We start from the raw sequence: 22132 nt of genomic DNA on the forward strand, positions 1-22132 counted from the left end.
CAGCGAAGCCGTGACGTTTTGCAACTGAGATAAGAACCCAGGTGCTGGCAGGAAGCAATATCTAACCTGACTCTCCTCTAAGTTTCCGAGGCTGAGAACTGCGGAGCTACATTCCATTCATTTAGCAAAATGAATCATGAGCCTTGAAACCTGAGAGACATGCGATAGGCCCCCATTATTCCATCTCACTCTAACCCTTTGGGTCACATGGTTAGTAATAGCGTGATCCAATTTATTGACATCATCAGCCACACATCTGATTGGTCAACTAAGCTCAGGCCAACTCAGTTCCTTGGCCATAAATTTTGGCATTTTCAGTCGAGCTTTGCTTTCGGTGCCTTATTCATGGGCCCTTGAACCAATCTTGAGCTTCTTGATTTCGTAACTGCTTTGTGGGCTGAAAATGCTGTCTGCCCATACTGACTCTTAGAAAGAGTAGAATTTGATTACTGGAAGATTTCATCTGGAAGGATACCATCTGATAATATGTACCAGTGCTATTACAGTGTAGTTAGTCACTGTTCTTATAGAAATATTTTTGCACAATCTTAATAAATCATTTAATTATATCTTGTGGTGGTTTGTCTTCAGGTGGCTTCAGTCTGATTCTAGTTCCCAGGCCTATGTGGCTATACCTAACAAGTTAAGTGTTTTGTGAAACTCACACTGCAAGTGATTTATCCTGCTGAAAGCTTGCCATCAACTTTGGGCTGTGTGGGTAGTGCAAAGGGCTGGTGGCAGCTATTAAAACTGATATGTGAGGATACCTACTCCAGCATTTTGTAATTTCTGTGTTTTGCTGATCCTTTCCAAAAATCTCTTGGGCTGTGATGCATCAACAGAAGGCATGTACTTTAATTTTTGCTTATCCTCCAAAATTATGTTTGTATGAAGTGGAGAGTTTATACGGCTCTCTTCTTCATTTTCAAAAGTATTTTTTCTCAAATGGTGGATGGTGGATGATCCCCTGATATGAAGCTGAATCTGATAAGCTGTAGGCATCCCTGATCCCCACTAGTCGTAAAAGTGGTTCTGGTTAAAATCGTCAGCAGCAGCAGCAGCTCCAAAGGGAGGTAGCAGCAGTCATAGCTGGTGAGTTGCGTAATTACTTAACAGTCTGAGAAAATGTAGAAGCAATGTTTTGCACTTACAGTACAGCTCAGACTACTTGGAGTTGCTGGTCCTTGTTGAGGGAGGGACCAGAAGGGGCACATCTCTGCTTCACATCCGCAGAAGTCCCAGAGCAGTATTCTATCTTGATTACATGTCTGTTTTGGGAATAAAGCCAAGGAAAAGCTGCCTCTCGGCCTGACTGCTGAGGATTGTTTGCCCCTGTACTAACTGAAAAAATTGGTATTACTCCAGATTGCAGAAGGAATAAGGGAGAGTAGGGCCCCAACACTTTTGGTACCTCATTCACTATCCTTGTGTTTCATGACAGATATGTAGAATCTGGTTTCTGATCCTGTGTCCCTTAAATCTCTTTTTACATGGCTTTCTTATACTACATCATATCAGACCTTTGCTTCAACTAGTTTAATATTCTCTAGGGAGTTCCAATAAGAACCTGAACACGATTTCTGCAGTGGTTCCTGACCTGGGGCACGGTTCCCCCCGGGATATGTGCCAGAGTGTTTGGGGATGCAAGAAAAAGTTATGTAATGAGTTAACTAATATGGGGGTACAATTTTAGGAAAATTGGCTGCCAAAAGGTTGGGAACCTATGCTTTAAGTCTTTAAAATACATACATAAGCCTTTATTGGCATAATCGGAAAGCTAAAATATAGAGTTTGGGATATACTTGCCGTATAAGACTGTGGCCAACCCTCCCCCTTCCCGGGTGCTGGGATCCCCAACCTCACCCCTGTTGTCAGGGGGGTGGACTAGCTGTGGCAGTTTTTGAAGCCACAATATGCTAAGTTGTTGGGTAAACCACCACACCCAAGCCTGTCTTGCCTGGCACTGCTGTCCCTAAGAGAGAGAGAGCCTATTAGCCTCACAGGTCTCTTCCCCTTCTCTCTCAGTCCCTTCATCCTTCCCCTGTATATGGTCTTCTCCTGCCTCTTCCTCCTCTTCCTTTCTCTCCTTGTCTCTCTTTCCTTCTCTCCTTCCTACCCTCTCCTCTTCTTTCCTTTCCAGCCTCCCCACATTCAGCCGTCCACCTCCCTCACTCCTCTCCCTTCGCAGCCCCACCTTTTCTTCCTCTGCGCTTTTTATCCCCTCCCGACTCTGCTCCACCAATAAAGACCCCTCCCCTGCTTTGCCCTACCTCCCTCCCGACCTCCTCGCCTGTCCAGCCAGCCTCGGCGGTCCCGGAACCCCGCCTCCCACTTCGTCACAGGCCTGCCTTCGCAAGGACACAGGCCTGCGTGCTCGCTCGGGCGGTGTCCGGCCCGCCTTGTCAGCGGCGCCTGGCTCCATCCTCTCGGGCCCGCTGGTTCCCGGCCTGGGAGAACGGGAGTGCTGGCTGTCTGCCACCTCCCCTACACATCCCTGCGCCAGCCTGGACCTGCCGCAACAGGGTCCTGTCGGCAAGTCTGCCGAGTCCGGCCAGTGTCGGGAGGTGTTGGTCTCCTCCGGCCAGTCCAAGGTGGGGAACCCCTCTCGTGAGCCTGGGGAGGGGTAGATCTCTGCCGGAGAGTCTGGGGAGGGGAGGTTCCCTGCTCCTGTACAGCCGCATACGCCGGGGATACGGCCACGGCCATTTTTGAGCTCCCCCCACCATATGCGGCGACTGCAGATTCTCCAGTCTGGCTTGGAAGTTTCAGCACCTGCCCTATAAGACGACACCCGGCGTGGAAGAGGACACCCAACTTTTGAGAAGATTTTCCTGGGTTAAAAAGAGTCTTATATGCCAGAAAATACAGTACATACTAATGAGTACTCTCAGCTATCTTCATAATAAAATTGGCGACCTCTTTACAAAGACTAGGGTCCGAATTATTCAGCAATTAATGGAAAAGTTTCTTTGTGGTAGCATTCCATATAATTAGCTGCCATTTTTTTTAACGTGGCAGAAATTGGGTCAAGTTTTCTTTTTGTAGCTGTAAAACTACTACATAATGATGCCATTTGATAGTGATATAGTTGTTTCTCACAGTAGTTAATTCTTTAACTTTCTATTTTATTTCCCCCCCTCTGGCTTGTTTAAAAATATCCTTGAAGAAACAGTTTTTTCTGCTTGATAAATTGTAATTCTATCTCAGGACTGTTTTTATTTCACAGATTAAGGGTTTAGTCTTCCTTCAAAACATTTGTCTGTGTAAATTTCACACAAATGACCAACATAATTCTGGCAAAGGAATTAGAAGCCAAAGTGACTCTATATAATTCTGTATTTTAAATGAAGGGTTTTTCAAGGCATGAGATTGCTTGTTTGCCATTGCTTTCCTCTGTTTAGTGACCCCAAACTTTCTTGGTAGTTAGTTGGTCGCCCAGCAAAGCAGGATTACTTGCTTAGCTTCCAAGAAGTGGTAAAATCTGGCTAGCCTGGGCCATAATGGTCAGGGCAGCAAGGTAGTACAGGTTCTGAATCACTATGTTCCAGACCATGCCTGGAGATTAGTTAATAAATCAATCCACTTACATTATGAAGAAGTGGTTTGATCTATTAGCAAGTCTGGAGACATGATATGGGAAGTAATCCATTTTCTCATAATTTATTATTTAAGGAATAAACTTATGCCATCTTCCACCAGCAGGTGAAGACTTTTTATTTTGCTTGGCATTCCCTAAGTGATCTCATCTTCCTGCCAAATGTTTTTAATTGTGGTTTTGTGTTTGCATTTTTACTTTTTTTTGGCTTTAATAATGGGGGGTTAGGGGGGGTTGATGGGTTTGAAAAATTAGCTTATTGTGCATGTTTTAATTTCTTAGTTGCCTTAGTGGCCCTTGTGAGGGCAAAAAGGTGAGATATACATTTTATACAATATAGAATGAATGAATGAATGAATGAATGAATGAATGAATGAATGAATGAATGAATGAATGAATGAATGAATGAATGAATGAATGAATGAATGAATTTGGTAATGAGAATATGCAGGGGTTTTTAAAGAATGAAATAACTTTTAATCAGGGATTGAAATGTCATTTTAACTAAGTGACAAACATTTCTGTCACATTGAACCTGGGTCTTATAGTTCCTAGTTTGACACTCTAACCCCTAAACTCTCATATGCAAGCAAGACAGAGTTATGACCCCACATATGTCAAAGTCAGCTCCATGGCCTAACCATCCTCATGGAACTGTTATAAGGATAAAAGGAAAGAAAGAACAAGAAACATCTTGAGATGCTTGGAGGAAGAGTGGGATTATTTTGAAGGAATGTATTGATAGTAGCAGCATCAAGGCTATGGAATCATTTCCAGAGGTCGGTTGTGTTTTATCAATTCTGACCTTTATATCCTTAGTTGAATTGTTCTTTTTCTATGATGTTTGGCTAATAGGAACTATCTGTTTGATAGTTTGGGCTACTGAGATTGTTTTTTATGGATATAATGTACTGATGATGATTAGTGGCATTTTTCTTTTTATTGATTAGTTTGATTACTGTTGATAACACTGTTTTTGCTCTTCAAGAGAGAACAAATTAAAAACACTCGGAATCATCTCCTAACCCATTTGAGTGACTCTGTGTTGTGCACTCATAGTCACATATGAGTGAGTATTTCATGCTTTTATAGTACACTGAAGTTTTGGCTGCTGGGGAACAGCTTCATTATGTTGGAGTGAAGGCGATTGACCTGGGGAGGCTAAGAAGATATGTAGAGAGACTTGTCAGAGAGTTCCCATTCCCAGGCTGACAGCTGTTAAACAATTGAGATCTTTGGGAAAGGAAGGTGTCATACTGAGGAAGAAGGAAATAGTCCCTAGTTTGAGGGACAATATTGACCTAATAATAGAATCCAGGGAGATTAAATGCAGAGACATTGGTGGATGTGTTGGTTGCTTAGTGACTGGCTTGTCTGGTGTTAAGCTTCTGGACATCATAGATACCATGGACTGTCTATTTAGGCTGTTATTTTTGGAAGGAATCCATAGAAGAGGTGCCCATCAGCACCAAAAACACCAGATAATATCGTTGTGAAGACCTGAAAGTATAGCTAGCACGCTGGTAGTCCAAATGTGTATAACAAGAAGCACCACTAAGAGGAAAAGATGGCAATAGGATGAACAGACAGCAAACCAGAAGTGCAGATTGCTAAAAATATTAAAACATGCTTAAATCAGTGTTTTTGTTAATCAGAAGGAGGAAAATGTCTGTAGGTAAAGCTCATATGAAAAAGACAGGGAAGGATTGCAGAATGAAGACAGGGATATATGTAGTGTTTCTGCCTTCGTTGTGAAAAATGTTGGACACAACTGAATTTTTAAATGCATATGAAGATCTCAGCCACACAGAGAAAATGGGATTAAGTTCCAGGGCTATTCTGATCTTTATTTGTTTGTTTGTTTCTGACCCACATTTTTTTGTGGCTCAAGGCTCATAATTTAAATTCCCTTCCCTTAAGAAGGGAATAAGTTGACCTTTAAGGCCATACGCGGCCTGGGACCATTGTATCTTAGAGACCGCATCACCCCATATGTCCCCACACGGCCTCTCCGATCAGCGGAGGCCAATTTACTGGTGGTCCCTGGCCCTTCAGTGATGTGGCTGGCCTCCACACGGGCCAGGACCTTTACAGCTCTGGCCCCGGCCTGGTGGAACACTCTTCCTCCAGCTGTCCGGGCCCTGCGGGACCTTGGGGAATTCTGCAGGGCCTGTAAGACGGAGCTGTTCCGCCGGGCCTTTGGAGGAACCAGCCGCTAATGGTGCCCCCTTCCTTCGGCCCTTGACAACTGGGCCACCTGTCATCTAATGAGACTTGCCATGCCTCCCTTTCCGAGGGGGGAGGCATTTTTTATTACTGGAATGCTGGACGCCACTTTAATTTGCTGAGTTTTTTGTATAATTGGAACAGGAACTGAAATTTTTTTATCGCTGCTTTAAATGGTTACTTATTTTATATTGTATTTTTATATGTTGTACACCGCCCAGAGCCCTTCGGGGATGGGGCGGTATAAAAGTCTAATAAAATAAATAAATAATTAAATAATTAAATAATTAAATAATTAAAAATCACAATTTAAGAAAAAAAATCCTCCCTACAGTCTAAACCTGCAGTTTATGTTACATTAAAAGCTTTGGAAAATAAAATGGCCTTGCAGCATCTTTTAAAAATGTCTAAACAAACTTCTCCCTTAACTTCCTGAGGAAAAGCGTATCACAAACTAGAAATGTGAGTCAAGAAGGCATGGACACTGGTTGATGCTGAATGACATGCCTTAAGTAGAGTAGGTTGTAGCATGAGTCCTGTAGATCAGCAGAGCCTTAACCAGCATTAAACATTGGATTACAAAAAAACAGTACCTAGGCTGTTCAGGTAGAGAACCCCTAGCAGTAACTGGACTGTCACATTCTGAGTCAGCTGAGGTTTTTTGCTTATTTTCTAGGGAATTCCAGTAGAGCACATTACAGTAATCCAGCTGCATGATTACAAAAGCATGGATCGGCATGACCAGGTAGGCTACGTCTAATGCCATTTATGCACTTGTGACCTTCACACTGAGCTGATTTTGGATCTGATTCTTGGTTACACATACGTTTCCCCTTTTTTGGTAGTCGCCCTGCCGTCAGATCAGATCATCCTTAAAGTCTCTGAAAGGTCTCAACTTTTTCCCTCCCATCGCATGGAAAGTGAAGGAGATCACTGTGACTTAGGCTTTCTTCTGGTTTTCTCACTCCTCCCCACCTTTCCCTGCCCACACAACAGCAGTTCCTCCCACTCATCAGGCCACCATTTTAGAATGATCAGAAGGGCATTTTTTAACACTTAAGGTCTGTTGCTAGAGTGGTAGTCCCTGGAATTGACATGAAGTTGGCATGGTCTGGCAAAGTAATTCTGGGCCAAAGAGGCTGGCAACCTCTCCAAATTGAGTTTGCCCGGAAATCAAGAAAGCGATGGATAAGCACAATGGTGGGTTGGCTCAGCTAGGGACACTTCCTTGGCTTTGTTTGTTTGTTTGTTTGTTTGTTTGTTTTATTTATTTATTTTTATTAAATTTCTATACTGCCCTTCCCCGAAGGGCTCAGCTAGGGACACTTCAGCTAGGGACAATCCCTGTGTAAACAAAAAACCCATGCAGAGCAAACAGCCGTGGCTTAAGTAGTGCATGGATAAATGGCCTAAAAAGGGGTAAGAGTTGGCAAGCAATTCTGGCCACAACACCCAGCTGTTCTTCAAATGTTCAATCCAGGAGTACTCTTACAATGAGAAGAAGGATGGGGGTGAAAGTGTAGGAGTCTTAATGCTTATAGGGCATATGACTGCAATTTTTCTGTCAATTAAACCAGGAAGGGGTAGATCCACATTATCCCGGATCTAAAATGGCTTTTTGAAATAGCTTTTAAACCCTGGCCAAACGGTTTTATAGGGTGATTTCAGCAAGCAACCATTTCATTAACAGTGTTTCATAATTGCTGTCTAGGTGACACAGATTTTTACATGTCTCCTATATGCTTGGTCATGAAATTTACTTTGTGTGCCTTTAAGTCAGGAACAAATGGCAGTTTTATCATGCTACCTTTGCATGTGCATGGGGTCTTGCAGAGGTGTGCGCTTGCTAACAATTACTCATGGTGATAAATTAAAACAGCCTGTGACCAGGTATCCAATTTGGGTGAATAGACAATAGAATGAAAATAAGATCTGGTAAACAAATGTAAAGCAGAACACATTCAATAAACAAAAATAAAGTTTCAGTCACATATCCTGATGAAATGTGAGTTTATATTGTCCAAGAAAAGAGATCTTGAAGTTAAGATGTTCAGCTCAGGAAAATATTGACAGTGTGTGCAACAACAGTGTAAACGCAGATTCCCTGTTAGATATTGTTAGTAGGTAATTGCTACACACTTCATTTTCGCAATCCCTTTTACTGCTTTACAGTCTTTCCATATGCAACAGTAAAATGTTAATTTTTTACCTCTTCCATCCCCAAAGTTTCATCATAAAGAGCTAGAAGAGGTATAGAAAAGTCAGCCAAAATAATTCCATTTGAAGAAAGGCATTCCAAATGTTTTAGTCTTTTTAATTTTAGGAAAAGATCAAATATAAATATGCATGAAATTTATAAAATGATATGCAGCATGGCAAAGTAGATTGAGATCCTTTCTTTTGCTTTGGCCGTTTCCGCACGGGTGGAAAATGACGGCCTGGAGACGGTAAAAACGCCGTCTCCAGGCTGCAAGCATATCGGTGACGATCGGCGGCGCGAGCTGTGAAGCGCCGCTTCGCCGGCCCTGCGCCTCTGGTTGGTTCAAGGTGAAATAGCGTGATTCCTCGAGAACGCCAAGAAGCGCTTCTGGACATACGCCGCCGTGAAGTCAGCTTGTCGAGCGAACGGCAGCGGCTCTTCACGGGCGCCTCAATCTCGGCACTCACCTTGTCCCGCACTACCGCTGCCGCTGAGGCCTGGGGACACGCCTACTGGCCCTGGCGCTACTCTGCTCGAGGCGACACTACCGAGGCCCATAGGGACAAGTTGGAGTCGTGCGGGCGCCGGCGCTCACGCGGCGCCTGCAGCTCGCCTTTCCTGGGAAACCGCCAGTCCGTCGGCGGACGGTCATCCAGTGTTCTAGTCGGTCGGCGAAGAAGCTCCGAACTCCAGCCGCTTTCCGCTGCCATGCGCGAAACGGCCCTTTGTTCTTTAAGATCGATAACGAACTCTTGGTAACCCAAATGAAATGGTATTGTTGTGGGCGTGTGACTCTGACAAATTTTATGTAGATTATTAAGTTGTTGTATATACTGAATGTATAAGCTGACTTTTTCATCACATTTTTATGCTGAAAAGCCCCCCTCAACTTATACTCGAGTATATACGATAATTCCAAGATGGCAGCTGGAGCTGGGGCTGCTGTGGGGATCCAGTAAGCATGTTGCTGCTTTTTTTCAAACTTACCAGAGAGCTGTAGAAACAAGCTGTAAGGACAGCCTGCAGAGTGTGTGTGTGTGTGTGTGTGTGTGTGTGTGTGTGTGTGTGTGTGTGTGTGTGTGTGTGTGTGTGTGTGTGTGTGTGTGTTAAAAGAAACTGAGGCATTTCTCTCCTAAGGGTTATTGGTCCATTGCATTCTAGATGAATACAATTCTTCATACAGTAGTTTACTGCCAAATACTGATGTTGCTGAAGAAAAAGTTTAGGCTGGCATGGCTATGAATCCCAGAATTATTCTACATTTGGAGGAAAGCAGTGGTTCATTTGTGTTCCTAGAGTGCTGGAAAACTGCTCATCCCTAATGCAAACTCTGTTAAGCAACTCTATTTCATCTTGCTCCCAAATCTTCTGTTTTTAGCTGCTACTGAGTCAAGTTTGAAGGCTTATTATACCCCAGTCAATAAGTTTCCCAGTTTTTTGTGGTAAAATTAGGTGCCTTGGCTTATATTCGTGTCGGCTTATACTTGAGTATATACAATATATGAAAATTTGTGGACTTGGGTTTTTATTTGTTTGTTAGTGGACCTGTGAGAAGTTGCCAGAGAGAATAAATGATAAGAAAGTTGCCTGCCTGCCTACATTGTATAGTCCCCCCTCTCCAGCATAATATCATATCTGCTGAGCTTTGTGACTAGATGGGTAATTTCCTCTTTATTGAGGCCTGAACCGCAACAATCTCATGCTGTACTTCAAGTGTCCCATAGAACAGACTTCTGAAGCTTGCAGCCATGCATCAGGAAACTGCTCAGCAAAAGCATTTGGAGGAGGCATATTTTTGCTGATCTATTTGGAAAGTTTTGAGGAGGGAGTTTGAGGCTGGGGCGTGCAGGTCTCTGAATTTTAACGTCCCAGGTCGCTTCTTCTTGTCCCTCTTCTTAATTTCTCTTTGTTCCTTGTTTGTTCCTTTCTAACTTCTTTTGATTTGAACAGTTAGCCAAAGTCCTAATACAGAGTTAATGCTAACCAGTGGTTGAGTCCAAAACTGAAAGGAGGGAGGAGGAGGTGGGTTGGAGGTTACTTAGGAGTTGGGGCTGTGCCTTGCCAGCATCAGTCCTAAACTGTGAAAGGGTGGAGACATTTCAGTGAATTCTGTGCATTGTGATGTCTGCTTTCAGGAGAGGCAATACATTTAGGATGGATGAACCCATATTGGAACAAAGATTTTCCAACACTGAAGTACAGTGGGAAGTGCCTAACTTTGATTATCTCTTGAATACGGATTTTCATTTGCCTTTTCCCCCACTGTGGGTGGGTGATTGATTGATAAAAGTGGCTGTGAAAAAAATCATTCCGCAAGAACTATTTTGGTGCTTAAAGAGCTACAGAACTGTACATATGGTTCCTATCCTTTTAACTGTTCCATCTTGTTGCTGGTGCCAGTAACTGCCATATTTTGATGGCAAGGGTCAGGCAGCTTTGTACAGAATTATGTGTTGGATAAGATGCTGTCGTGCCCTTGGAGGGAAAATCAGCCACTTAGATGAGCCCATAGGAATGCTGCCCCAAACATCCAAACACCTTCAAGAAGCGCCGCTCCAAACACCCAAACACCTTTGAGAAGTGTGATTAGATGTTGGAGGGAACACAGGAGAAGGGGGAGTTCAGGTCTGGCTTAAGGAAAGAGCGGTGACAAAGTGAAAGGTAGTTCTGCTTGGTCGTGTGGGTGAGTGGTTTAGTTCTGTTTCTGGGAAAGAAGAGAGTACTCAGTTGTTAGACTAGTCTCTGGTGATGGGCTGACTCCGGGGAAAGACATGTTGGTATGGGTAGAATCCTGTATGTCAGGGAGGATCCAACCTAGTGACTCTTCAGTGAAAGCATGTTTGAGCCTGAAAACACTGTAGACAAGCTCTAACTATTCTCTGAAGCCGAAACCAATTTTAATTTTTGTTTGTTCCTTTAAAAGCAACCTGTGAATAAATAAATCTTCGTAATTGTTTATATATTAATCCTGTCTTGGTGATCTCAGTCATCTCCTTGTGCATCACAAAACTTACCTCATGGCAGCAAACCAAAAGCCCACTTGTTACTTTTAGAACACCTAGTAACTAAGGGGGAGGTTTATCGTTTAAAACAAACCTAGATTCCCAAAATCACGAGACTGTGTGTATCTCCTTAGTTGGTAAAAAAGGCCTATCACATTGCCTACAGTAATATTGCATAATATTGCATAATCATGTAGCTAGGAGCATTACACATGACTGATCAGATTTAGCTGCAGTTAAATGATAGTCACTTGGCTATGGTAACATCATCTAGGCATCAAGTTCATAGGTTCTTGTTAAAATACTGAATACTATTGCAGCTTATTTCCTAAAGAAATTGTTGGGTTTTTTTAGTTCCTTTACAATGTAGGAGAAGTTAAAAATCTTCCAAGGAAAATAAGCTTTACAAACTCCAAATAAGCTTTTGTTAAAGTGACATATCTCTGTCTTAGAAAACAACATTATCTGTTTAAGCATTTCAGTGATGCAGATTTGAAAATGTATTCTCTAAGAACATTGTACATCTTGATCCTAAGCATGCGTCCAAAAACTGTGGTTGGAGTTGATGACAATAGGACAGTCCAGTTTTTCAGATAAGCTTTTTCTAAATTGGGAGGTGGGAAGATAGTTTAGTGATAAATCATATTCTTTGGTTCCAGATTGAGCTGTTAGAATTTGCAGGGCTAAAAACAAAAATAACAATTGCTTCAAGCCTACAACTATGATGGCCTTAAAATTGTTTGTCTTAAAAAGAAAGAAAAAATCCTTTACCACTGGCAACCTGGTAGGCGCTCTTGAGGAATACTGACCCATGGAAGTAATTTCTATTTAAACTAGTGAGACTGCCAAGTCAATCTTTTTAAAAACTTTGTTTCTACTATGCCTTTCTCTCCAAAGCTGCCTACTTCCTTTTTCTATCCTCGATCGTATCTTCACAATAACCCTGTGAGATAGGTTAGGCGGAGTGTGTGTGACTGGCCAAGGTCACCAAGTAGGCTTCCATGGCAGAGCGGGGACTCACACCTGGGTCTCCCAGATCCTAGTCCAATACTCTAAGTATTATGCAACACTGGCTGTCATATGTTTGTGTAGGGGTTATATTTTAGAAGAAGCATAGAAATCAATATTTGCCTGTTGCATTTATCACGCAGCCAGGTTGCCCAAAACAGGAACGAGGACTCTGTTCCCCCAATTCTTGTGGACTTCTGTACCCCGTACCTGTTTTTGTATGTTCTTTCAACTGTATGCCCACATAGTTAAAAAAAAAAGAATAGTCCTTTACATTCTCTTTAAACATGGACAAGATTTAATTTCAAATGGTAATTGTGCATTTCACACATCTTTGTAATGTGATAATTTCTTTTATAAACTTTTTATTAGACATGAAAAGTATGCATTATTGATTCTTATTTATTTTATTTCAGACCAGTCTTTCCATATGGGGATGGGGAAGCCTTGTCATCGTGCTTTTTTTAATAAAGTTTGGACCATTTGTTATATTTTACATCTTCTGCTTTGTGGGTGGGTAAGTATATCATGTTTTAGTTACCATTTTGAATTATTTAAAGAAGCTATCTAGATTAAAACTAACACTGATATGCTATTGTTTTTGCGGGTAGGGCACATTTACAAAACATTGTAAATTTATGAGTCTCAAAGACAGACGATGCATTGAATAATACAGAATATTTAAATAAATGCCCTAATTTTTATTGTATGCAAAGACATAACACTGTTTAAGGAAACTTATGCCCCTTGCTTGATGATAGTTATCCACACTGCTTGTTCTCTTGTTAAAATTATTGAGCATATTTCAGAAATTGTTTCAGTGTAACTGGATGTTGCTGATAAAGCATGAGACATTGTAGGCGCAGCTGAACCATATCTCTATTAGATCTAATGTTGGAGTTCAGTTCACGGACAAGTTGCTTCTAGATAACAAAGTAGTATAGAAGCTGGATTCCACTGAGCCTTGGTTTAAGACTGAGGTTGAAATTGTATGCGTATTTACCTGGGAGTAAAGGGGCTTTGTTCTGAGAAGATATACGTGGGGGTTCACTGAAAATCATTTGTATCACAATATGAATGCTGCTGTTCCATTTAATTACTTCTCTACATCTGTATACTGTAATATTTTTCTGTGGATCATATGGTGGATTAACTGTTGGTAATTATTCTATCACAGTAAGAGAATAAAGCTAATTTAAAGACGTTAAGCAGGAGTTGGTTTTACAGAAATATACTTGTTTAATTTTATAAAACCATTTTGAGGTATAGCAAAAATGCATTAGCATGGAGTGGGATTGGGGAAGGGTCGAAAATGACAAATGTGTTTTCTGTTTTGGTGAATTATTTTGGCTAGAATGTTAATAGATGATGGTCTTTAATCTAAAGCTTAAAGACTGATTTGATTCTTCTCAGGGGGTTTGTGGTAACATTTTTGTTTGGAAAAACCAGTTCAGAGAAGTACCTTGAACAGTGTGAACACTCCTTCCTTCCTCCAACATCATTTGGCATTACTAAAGTAAGCAACATGAACAAACTGTATTGCCATTGTTTTTATTAATTCATGTTTCCCAAGGTGGATTTTGTGGTAATTTCCACTCTTGTCACAGTCCCTCTTTTAAGTATGCTGGCTCTGTTTTTGCCTTTTGCTGCATTTAAATAAGGTTATTTCTCTGACCATGAAAATGAGATGGTAAAATTAAGAATTGTGAAGTGTGTCACACATTGCATAATGTCAGAAAAGGATTTATAGAAGTAGTTAAAATAAATAATGTGGATTTCTCCTTTCATTTTTCTTCATTTGTATTACCATTCATTTATACTACAAATAAGTTACTGGCCCTTCTTGCTGCATAATCTGTCATGATAACCATTCTAGAAATTGCCCCCTTTGGACGTTCCCTCATCTCTTTCTTTTCTTTGACTTTGAGGTACTTAAACTGAAAAGCTAACAAATATTATGCTCCAAAGCGGATGCTGAGGCAAGGGGCGGAAAGGATATCATCGCAATCCACATCCGTGGTCCATCCGGGCTTAAACTTGTGGCAACAGCGAAGTTTCCAGGAAATTTTATAATTATTTTATGTATTTATTTATATCTGTTTATATATACATTTCTAACCTGCCCTATACCCAAAGGTCTCAGAGCAAATTACAACATAAGACATAAAAATCACCTAAAAATTATTATAAACTGTGCACAATAAAACCTGTTTAAACTTCCTAAAAGCCTATTAAAATCCCTAAAAAAATTAAGCTGTGGTGAATACCTTCGAGTTTTCAGACCACTGATCAATACACTGTTGTTGCCTCTGGCTTTTTGCTTCGACATGACATGACACCAACACATCATCATTTCCTTCCCTCACTGTTTCTTCTGCAATCCTGGAGGCAAGGGCACATGGGAAGGCTCATCCAACTAGAGAATGCTGTCAGAAAGTGGGCAAATAGCATGCTTGTGCTGTAAAGACTTGGAAAATGGGTAAACCATTTTTCAGTTCAAACCAAAGCTACTAACAAAGGCAAAAGGTCAGAAAATAGCCATCTGGTACACATGCCAAACGGTAGCACACGAGAGCATTTTGTGCAGCATGCAGGACCAAGCCCCTGTTTGAGTAGTCAAACCATGCGCCAGGTGCTCCAGAAGAGTGGGGGAAAGTGACAGGCATGGCCTATGCCTATGATTGCCTCCTGTTTCCAAACAATGGGGAGTGGGGCACTCCCTTTGGGGGTCCATAACTTAAAACCCCCTGAACCAAACTTCACCAAACTCAATTGGTATCATCTGGAGAGTCCCCAGATGATACCCTGAAACTTTGGTGCAGCTAGCTTTAAAAATGCACCCCCTGCAGGCAAAAGTACAAAAAAAATCAGACGGACTCAAATATTTGGGTATATCCAAATATGTTATTCGTCTTATTTGGGCATACAGATCATTTTATGCCCGAATAAATCCGAACCCGAATTTTACCGAACTTCTAGGGTATTGACTAAACCTAATTGGCAGTTCTTCTGAGGTTCAGTTTTCTCCCCATATATATGGTCAAATACAATCCTGATCTCCTTTTTGCCAGCATATCAGCATAAAAGCATGTTACATTTTTTTCCAGTCCTTGGTCCAAAAAATATTGCCTAATCCTGCTTTTATGGAAGCTACTTGAAACATATTATATCAGGGCCAACCAGCCCTGATGCTCTCATATGGAGTTCTCAGCAGTTTCCTCCCTTTGAATAAGAGTAGTTACCAGTAATTTTCAACATTCACTCTTTATGTATTGAATTTTTTGGGGTCAAGCATTGCCATGTTCCAGGGAAGTACATGTCTTGTGCTGCGAGCTCAGTGAAACCAACCACCCCCCCCCCCCCCCCGTTAAGAGCTGCCCTCATGTTCCAAATTGCAAGGGGCCTTTTTTAAACCTGAGGATATGCCTTAAAGGGCTTCTGTTCAGAGAAGAGAAAAGCTGATCCGTTGGGGATTAGTCACAGAATTGCTTTCTTACTGTAAAAACAGACATTTATTATCATTTTATTTCTCTGTGGAAAATGTATGCTAAAAGTATCCAACCTTTCTCAAAGTGCATAGATGAAATGAAACAAGAAAGCAAGTCTATTAAAATTGATCGAAGGCTGACCGGTGCCTATATTATTGATGAACCTCTACAGCAAGTAAGTCTTTAAAATATTTGATTTATAATAATTATGTCACATTAACTTTGACGTATTGTCAAATTTGTTTATTGTGCTGGAAAACAGTATAGTTGAAACAGAAAAAAGTGTACAGTAAAAAAATGTATAGTGTACAAATTCATTTTTTTCTGTCAAGTCACATGACATAGTGACTCTAAGGTTTTCATGGCAAGAGATGTTCAGAGGTGGTTTGCCTTTGCCTCCTTCCATATCATGCCACTGGTATTACTTGGAAGTCTTCTCTCCAAATACTAGCTAGGGTCGAGACTGAGAAAGGTCGCCCAACAAGTTTCTGTGGCAGGGTGGGGATTCGAACTTGGATTTCTAGATCCTAGGCAGACAACTTAACCACTGAATGCTGGCTTTGTATTACTTAAGAGTGGAGTGGCCCTTTCATAGCCCTGTTTAGCCTCGTTCTTGAAATAACTCCTAACTTGGGGTGTTGTGTAGTTTCCGGGTTGTATGGCCGTGTTCTAGTAGCATTTTCTCCTGATATTTCAACTGCATCTGTGACTGGCATCTTCAGAGTGTACAGCCCAGAAACCACACAATACCCCAGTGATTCCGGCCATGAAAGCCTTCGACAACTCTTAACTTGGTATATCTAAGTACACCCATACCCTCCTATTTCCCTTCTCAGTGTAATGATAGCATGTATTTAAATTGTTGTCCTTTTTATTTTATTTATATTTGATTTAGAATATTGGATTTTATATAAAATGACTACGATGTCCGCAAATTTATATTCCGCCAAACTACCAATATTAAACCCTATAAATCCAAATAAATAAATAAATAAAATAATGATGCACAATGAGGAACAAAATCAACAGCTGAAAGGACACTTAATGGGGATTTTTGATAGGTGCCTGCTCCAACCTCTCTTCCCAAATCACTACCTAGTCTACAAGCCCCATCTGCATTTTTATCACATTATGAGCTATTCTCCCTGATAAGAAATTGCTCTCGATTACTTTCCCCTGGCTATTGGTTTTTTGTGCATTTTTTACGCAACAGGCAGATCTTGGCCACAGACATGATGAATGCAAACAACCGGAAACAAATGTGACAGACCAGCAGACAAAGCCCTAGAATAGAAATTGTGTTTCCTGAACTAAGTGTATAGAACGTTTCTTCTTTACCCGTTGCCCTTATATTAGATATTAGAACATGAGCAATGGAAACTTTGATATCCTGTTGGCTATATATAGTATTCCAACATTGACTACGTTTATTTGTTAAGATATTTAAACCTTGCCTGTTCCCCAAAGGTCTGAAACTGAGTTAATCTAAATGAGGAGTTTTATCTCCATTAAATAAAGTTTCTGTGCTTTTCTAGCAGAATTCTTTGGTACAGGCAAAATTTATTAACCTTTCTAGATCTTCAGCCTAGTCCCTGTAACTTTTTAAAATGTTCTTAGGTGATACAAAAACAGGTCCTGCTAAGTCTTTTTCCTATACTTTAATTGTACAGTAGAACATATTCTCCTAAAATTTACAACCAAGTGTTACAGTTGGATTACAAGATTCACTTTGTTTCCTTAGAGGCCCCTTTTTAAAAAGAAGAAGAGTTTGAATTTATATTCCCCCTTTCTCTCCTGTAGGAGACTCAAAGGGGCTTACAATCTCCTTCCCTTCCCCCCTCACAACAAACACCCTATGAGGTAGGTGGGGCTGAGAGAGCTCTGAGAAGCTGTGACTAGCCCAAGGTCACCCAGCTGGCGTGTGTGGGAGTGTACAGGCTAATCTGAATTCCCCAGATAAGCCTCCACAGCTCAGGTGGCAGAGCGGAGAACCAAACCCAGTTCCTCCAGATTAGATACACGAGCTCTTAACCTCCTATGCCACTGCTGCTCTTAAAAGATGTTAGTTCTGTCCAACTAACTAAAAGATGTTAGTTCTGTCCATGGAAAACTAGAGATGTAAAGTTTCCAGAAATGTTTATGGCCAATACAGCTCTCTGACTGAAGCACTTGACTAAACACTATGGTGTACACCAGTTATGTAGTGCTTTAAATTCTAGGAATGTCATTGTTGCACATTTGTATCTACCCATCATTTTGAGAACTTTGACTAAACTAAACCTGTTCATGTACCTACATGTATTTTTGGTGTGCAAAATGGAAGATTGAGCTTATGCATTTCTGTTGTCAGCGTGCCAGAAATAAACTTATGGAAATCTCTTTCAGGGCAGTGGTCAGTATCCCTCTTCAAGTTTTTGCAGATTATGTTCTTAAGTTGATATTTTTATAACATTTAATACTTTCTTTAATAGCTGCTGTAATCCTTAGACACAGTGGCAGAAAGTTTTTTAGAAGTACTTGTTAAATGCTCTAGAAAGAATTAGTTGTTTTCACAAAGTATTAATTTTAATTTGTTGTTAATTTTAGGTTATTCAGTTTTCTCTGAGAGACTATGTACAGTATTGGTATTACACACTAAGTGATGATGAATCTTTTCTTCATGAAATCAGGAAGACTCTTCAAAATGCACTAATTAAATTTTCTACTAGGTAAGATTAAACGATGTTAAAAAGTTTTGAATCATTCATAAAGTTTTCCCTAAAATTATTTTTACATAACTGTACATTGAAAACAGCAGATTAGGTAAAGTAGTACAAAAGTACCTGATGACATAGTCCACCTTGAATTATTATTGCCCCTATCAGTGATAAATTGGGTTTTTTTACAAAGGGAAAGTACCTTTGAAATTTGTATCTGTAACATTTCGTAAATTCAATAACTGTTGAAACTTTAGTAATTAAAAATCAAATAGAAAGAGAACCATTCTCAATATCTCATTCAGTTGTTTCAGTGCCACCATTAAGAGAAATGGTGTGCTTTTCAATTTGTAGTAAGGTTGTGGAAAAAACTAGGTGAAACCATCATACTGGTTGCTTGTTCTTTCTACTGTGAAACATAGTGATCTGTTTTCAGAAAGCTGGACTTCTCATTTCCGCTTCATTGATTGTAGGAAATGAAATTAGTGCTTCTTTTTCACAAAAAGTAGAAACTTACCATCTGTTAAGTTAAAGCAAAAAGTGAAAAGTATGCAGGATTTTTCATTGGGCAGTTGAGACTTCTTGGAGCAGTAAAATGCATCTTTCTTTGTAGCAGTGAAGTTTGTTGACACTTTTATTCTTAATTCATTTATTTCAAAGAAGTGTACATATAGCAAGATAATGTATCCATGTGCCTGATGAAACGAAATCCAAAACTAACTGATATATAAAATAATACAATTTCCAATTTCTCAGAGTTCTTCATCAGGCTGGAAATTAAGTGGAAAAGAAAAAAGAGAAAAGGGGAAGTTGAAAAAGAGATAAAATATACTTCAGGGCTTGTTTGAAGCTTCCGGTTGCTCATATTTGTAGCTTTGTTACAAAAGGGACCAGGGGGTGTTGCATTCTCAATAAGAATTACTTGTGCTGCTGAATGCAAATAAAGTATCATACAGTCTCCTGGAATGAAGAAACAAAAATGGAATCTCTCTCCTTGAAAATAGTAAAAAATGATCAGAGCCATTGTCAGCTCAAGTTGGGAGCAAGTTGGGAGCAGCAGAAAAATCCCATAATCTTCATATTCACAAAGCTAGAAAACACAGTGTTTGTGTATTTGCGGAAACAAGCATGGGGCATTTCATTTTTCTTTCTAGCACTATTTCTTCTTCCATTTCTCAGAAGCCTCCAAAGCACCTTTTACTGTCTCTCTTTCCCACCCATCAGTCAGTTTAAGTTTATCTACTCCCTGGCAATTCTCCTGGAAATCCCATGGCTCAGTAGCACAGTTGCATGCCAAGCTGGTCCCTATTTTCCTGTCCACACACAATTTCTTTCCCTCCTCTCATCAGCCTTCGTATCATCTTTCCCTGTATCTTCTCTCCTTCCCACCCACTAACAAACCTACCTTTACCTCCCTCCCCATTTTTAGCTAATTTGTTTTTTTTTAACTTCATTTGTACCCACCTCTCTCCCTTATAGGGGACCCAAAGCAGCTTAAATTGGTTTCCTCTCCTCCAACTGGGAGAGGTAAATGAGGCGGAGAATGTATAGCAGGCCAAAAGTCACCCATTGACCTACCACAGTAGTCTAGGGACTTGAACCTGGGGTTTCCAGATTCTACTCTGAAACTCTAACCACTGCAAAGCATTGGCTTTTGTGGGACAACTCCTGTTGTACAATAGCAAGTAGCCAGTCTTGGGGAAGTCATGCAAGTCAAATGGTATTAAGTCACATGGTGGTTGCTGCCAGGCCTAACCTGATGAGTCTTCCCCTAAAGGCCAAAAACAGCTCTGGAAAAGACTCATCCTCCATTTTTACTGACAGACATTAATACTTGAAACCTGGCCAATACTGCTATATTTTCCCAGCAACCCCCTCTCCACAGCCACTGATGGCGCTTGTTCCTTAAAATTACAAGTACTCCCTCTGTTATTGGGGGATGATCCCCAGTGTGGGTTTTTTGTGTGTTCATTTTTTAGGTTTCAGATTTTTCTGCCACCCGGGGCTTTTCTCAGGGTTGTAGAAAGATCTTTCTTGTCTGTCCATGGCCCCAGTGTCTGGATTTAAGTATCTACAGATTTGGCTGAGGGTTTGTTACATTCATATACATTTAGTCATCTGAGATAGAGACTATACTTATCAGGAAGAGGGGGTTAATCACCTAGTGGCCTTTTGCTTATAAGGGATATGTGCCCTCCAAGCATTGTGTAATTATCACTGTGGTTTTCTAGTGCATCATCCAAACATTTTTATACAAGGATTGCCACATTTGCCTGCTGTTCTCAGCAGTTCAGTAATATGCATATTCTGAAAAGTGCTGAGCCAGATTTTGATGAACTAGTGCTAGTTATTTTATTTTCAAAGGACAAGACTGTGTTTTTGCATTTTTTTTAAATCTCAGAAGCTTTTGAAATGTGGTAAATATGATCTGCACTTTGACTATTCAATTCAACTATGTTTCCAGGTTGCCATTTTAGAAAACTGAGAACTGTAAATGTTTGCACTCCTTAAACATGGCCTGAAACACTCTTTCCTCTCTTCTTTTGTACTTAACATGTATTCTGATGGAGATTTCTCGGGAACTGGTTCATACTGTTGTGGGGCATTTGGGGTAGTCTTAATAGTGCAGCTGTTTTTGGTTGGTAGTGTAGCATAATAAAATACTTCTGTTAATGCCATACAGTTCCATTTGTGATTATGTTGCTGTTCATTCTCTACCAATTTATAAGTGGCCAAAATAAGTCACAATGCTGTCAATTTATTGTTGTCTTTAAAAAATGTTGAGCAAAGAATTGTGCAAGGTTGCCCCCTAGTGTTCTGATTTTGGTATGTACTGTTTTAAGCATTAGAAGTGAAAGTTTATGCTACTAAATCTGTTGGTGTCCACAACCTGCAACAACTCTTTTTCGGAAATCTCAGTTCTGTGCCGGTTTTCTGTATTGTAAAGAAAATGTCATCTTTGTAACTTTTATTTTAAAAGGTCAAAAGAAATAGATTGGCTGCCTTATTTTGCTACTCGACTTGTAGATGATTTTGGCACCCATCTCAGAATATTCAGAAAAGCTCAGCAGAGGATAACAGAACAAGATGATAAAATGAAAGGTAAATATTCTATTGATTTAGTACATTAGGAATATCAAGATGCTTGCTTTTATACAGAGGACTTAAATAACTTTTCCAAGCTGTCGGGTTCTTCCAGATCAGAGCTGTGTGTTGTACACATGCTAACAGTTTACTGTAATTTTAATGCTGTCATATATTTTGATATTAGATCTTTGCCTATTTGTAGTAAAAACAATACTTTAAAATCACACTGGCTACAATGCCTGAGACAGGAACACAACTTTTATTATTGCAAATATACAATATTAAATAGATAAGAAATTCCTGGGTTATTTAAGGAATAGTAAGTACCGTTTGTCAGGACTTAAATGACTACCTAGAGAAAGCTGCTTCTCTTTACTGGGGAAGCTGTTTTCTTTTATCTCAGATTCCTGGAATTCTTGTAATAATGCGATCATATTGATGGAAAAAGAATGGCTTAAAGGGATAGATTAGGTGAGATAGTGACTAAAGCTATTCCCTTATTCCTGAGGTATTGTTAGGAGTTCCCGGTTGTTAGATCAGAGTCTAGATCTAATCAGTTGCTTAGGTTGCATCTTCAGAGGTGTATCATGGAGAGAAGTCTGTTATACACCTTGTGTCCACAGGATGGAAGTGGACGTAGTGTATAACAGACTTCTCTCCGTAATACACCTCTGAAGATGCCAGCCACAGAGGCAGGTGAAACGTTAGGAACAAGATATACCAGACCATGGTTACACAGCCTGGAAAATCCACAACAACTAGTTGAATCCTGCCACGAAAGCCTTCGACAATACATTCCCCTGAGAATTTGCACCATTTAAAAATGAACA

At 40.3% G+C, this 22132-nt stretch overlaps 1 protein-coding gene across 8 annotated transcripts in view; it reads left to right on the plus strand.

Annotated features, from left to right (window-relative positions):
• The window catches only part of SNX13 (sorting nexin 13), a 93928-nt gene that overhangs the window by 26005 nt on the left and 45791 nt on the right, over nucleotides 1-22132 (plus strand). For 3 of the 8 annotated variants that reach the window (XM_048510778.1, XM_048510774.1, XM_048510775.1), the window contains exons 2-7: nucleotides 6498-6566; nucleotides 12448-12548; nucleotides 13445-13547; nucleotides 15605-15694; nucleotides 18106-18227; nucleotides 21196-21317. In XM_048510778.1, coding sequence (XP_048366735.1) covers nucleotides 6498-6566; nucleotides 12448-12548; nucleotides 13445-13547; nucleotides 15605-15694; nucleotides 18106-18227; nucleotides 21196-21317 — 607 coding nt within the window. Of the gene's footprint in view, nucleotides 1-6497; nucleotides 6567-12445; nucleotides 12549-13444; nucleotides 13548-13959; nucleotides 14067-15598; nucleotides 15695-18105; nucleotides 18228-21195; nucleotides 21318-22132 lie in introns of those variants that run through there. The other 5 variants (XM_048510780.1, XM_048510776.1, XM_048510777.1 and 2 more) reach the window with 5 other exon arrangements.

This window comes from Sphaerodactylus townsendi, linkage group LG11 (assembly GCF_021028975.2).
Source record: "Sphaerodactylus townsendi isolate TG3544 linkage group LG11, MPM_Stown_v2.3, whole genome shotgun sequence".
NCBI classification, from domain to species: Eukaryota; Metazoa; Chordata; class Lepidosauria; order Squamata; family Sphaerodactylidae; genus Sphaerodactylus; species Sphaerodactylus townsendi.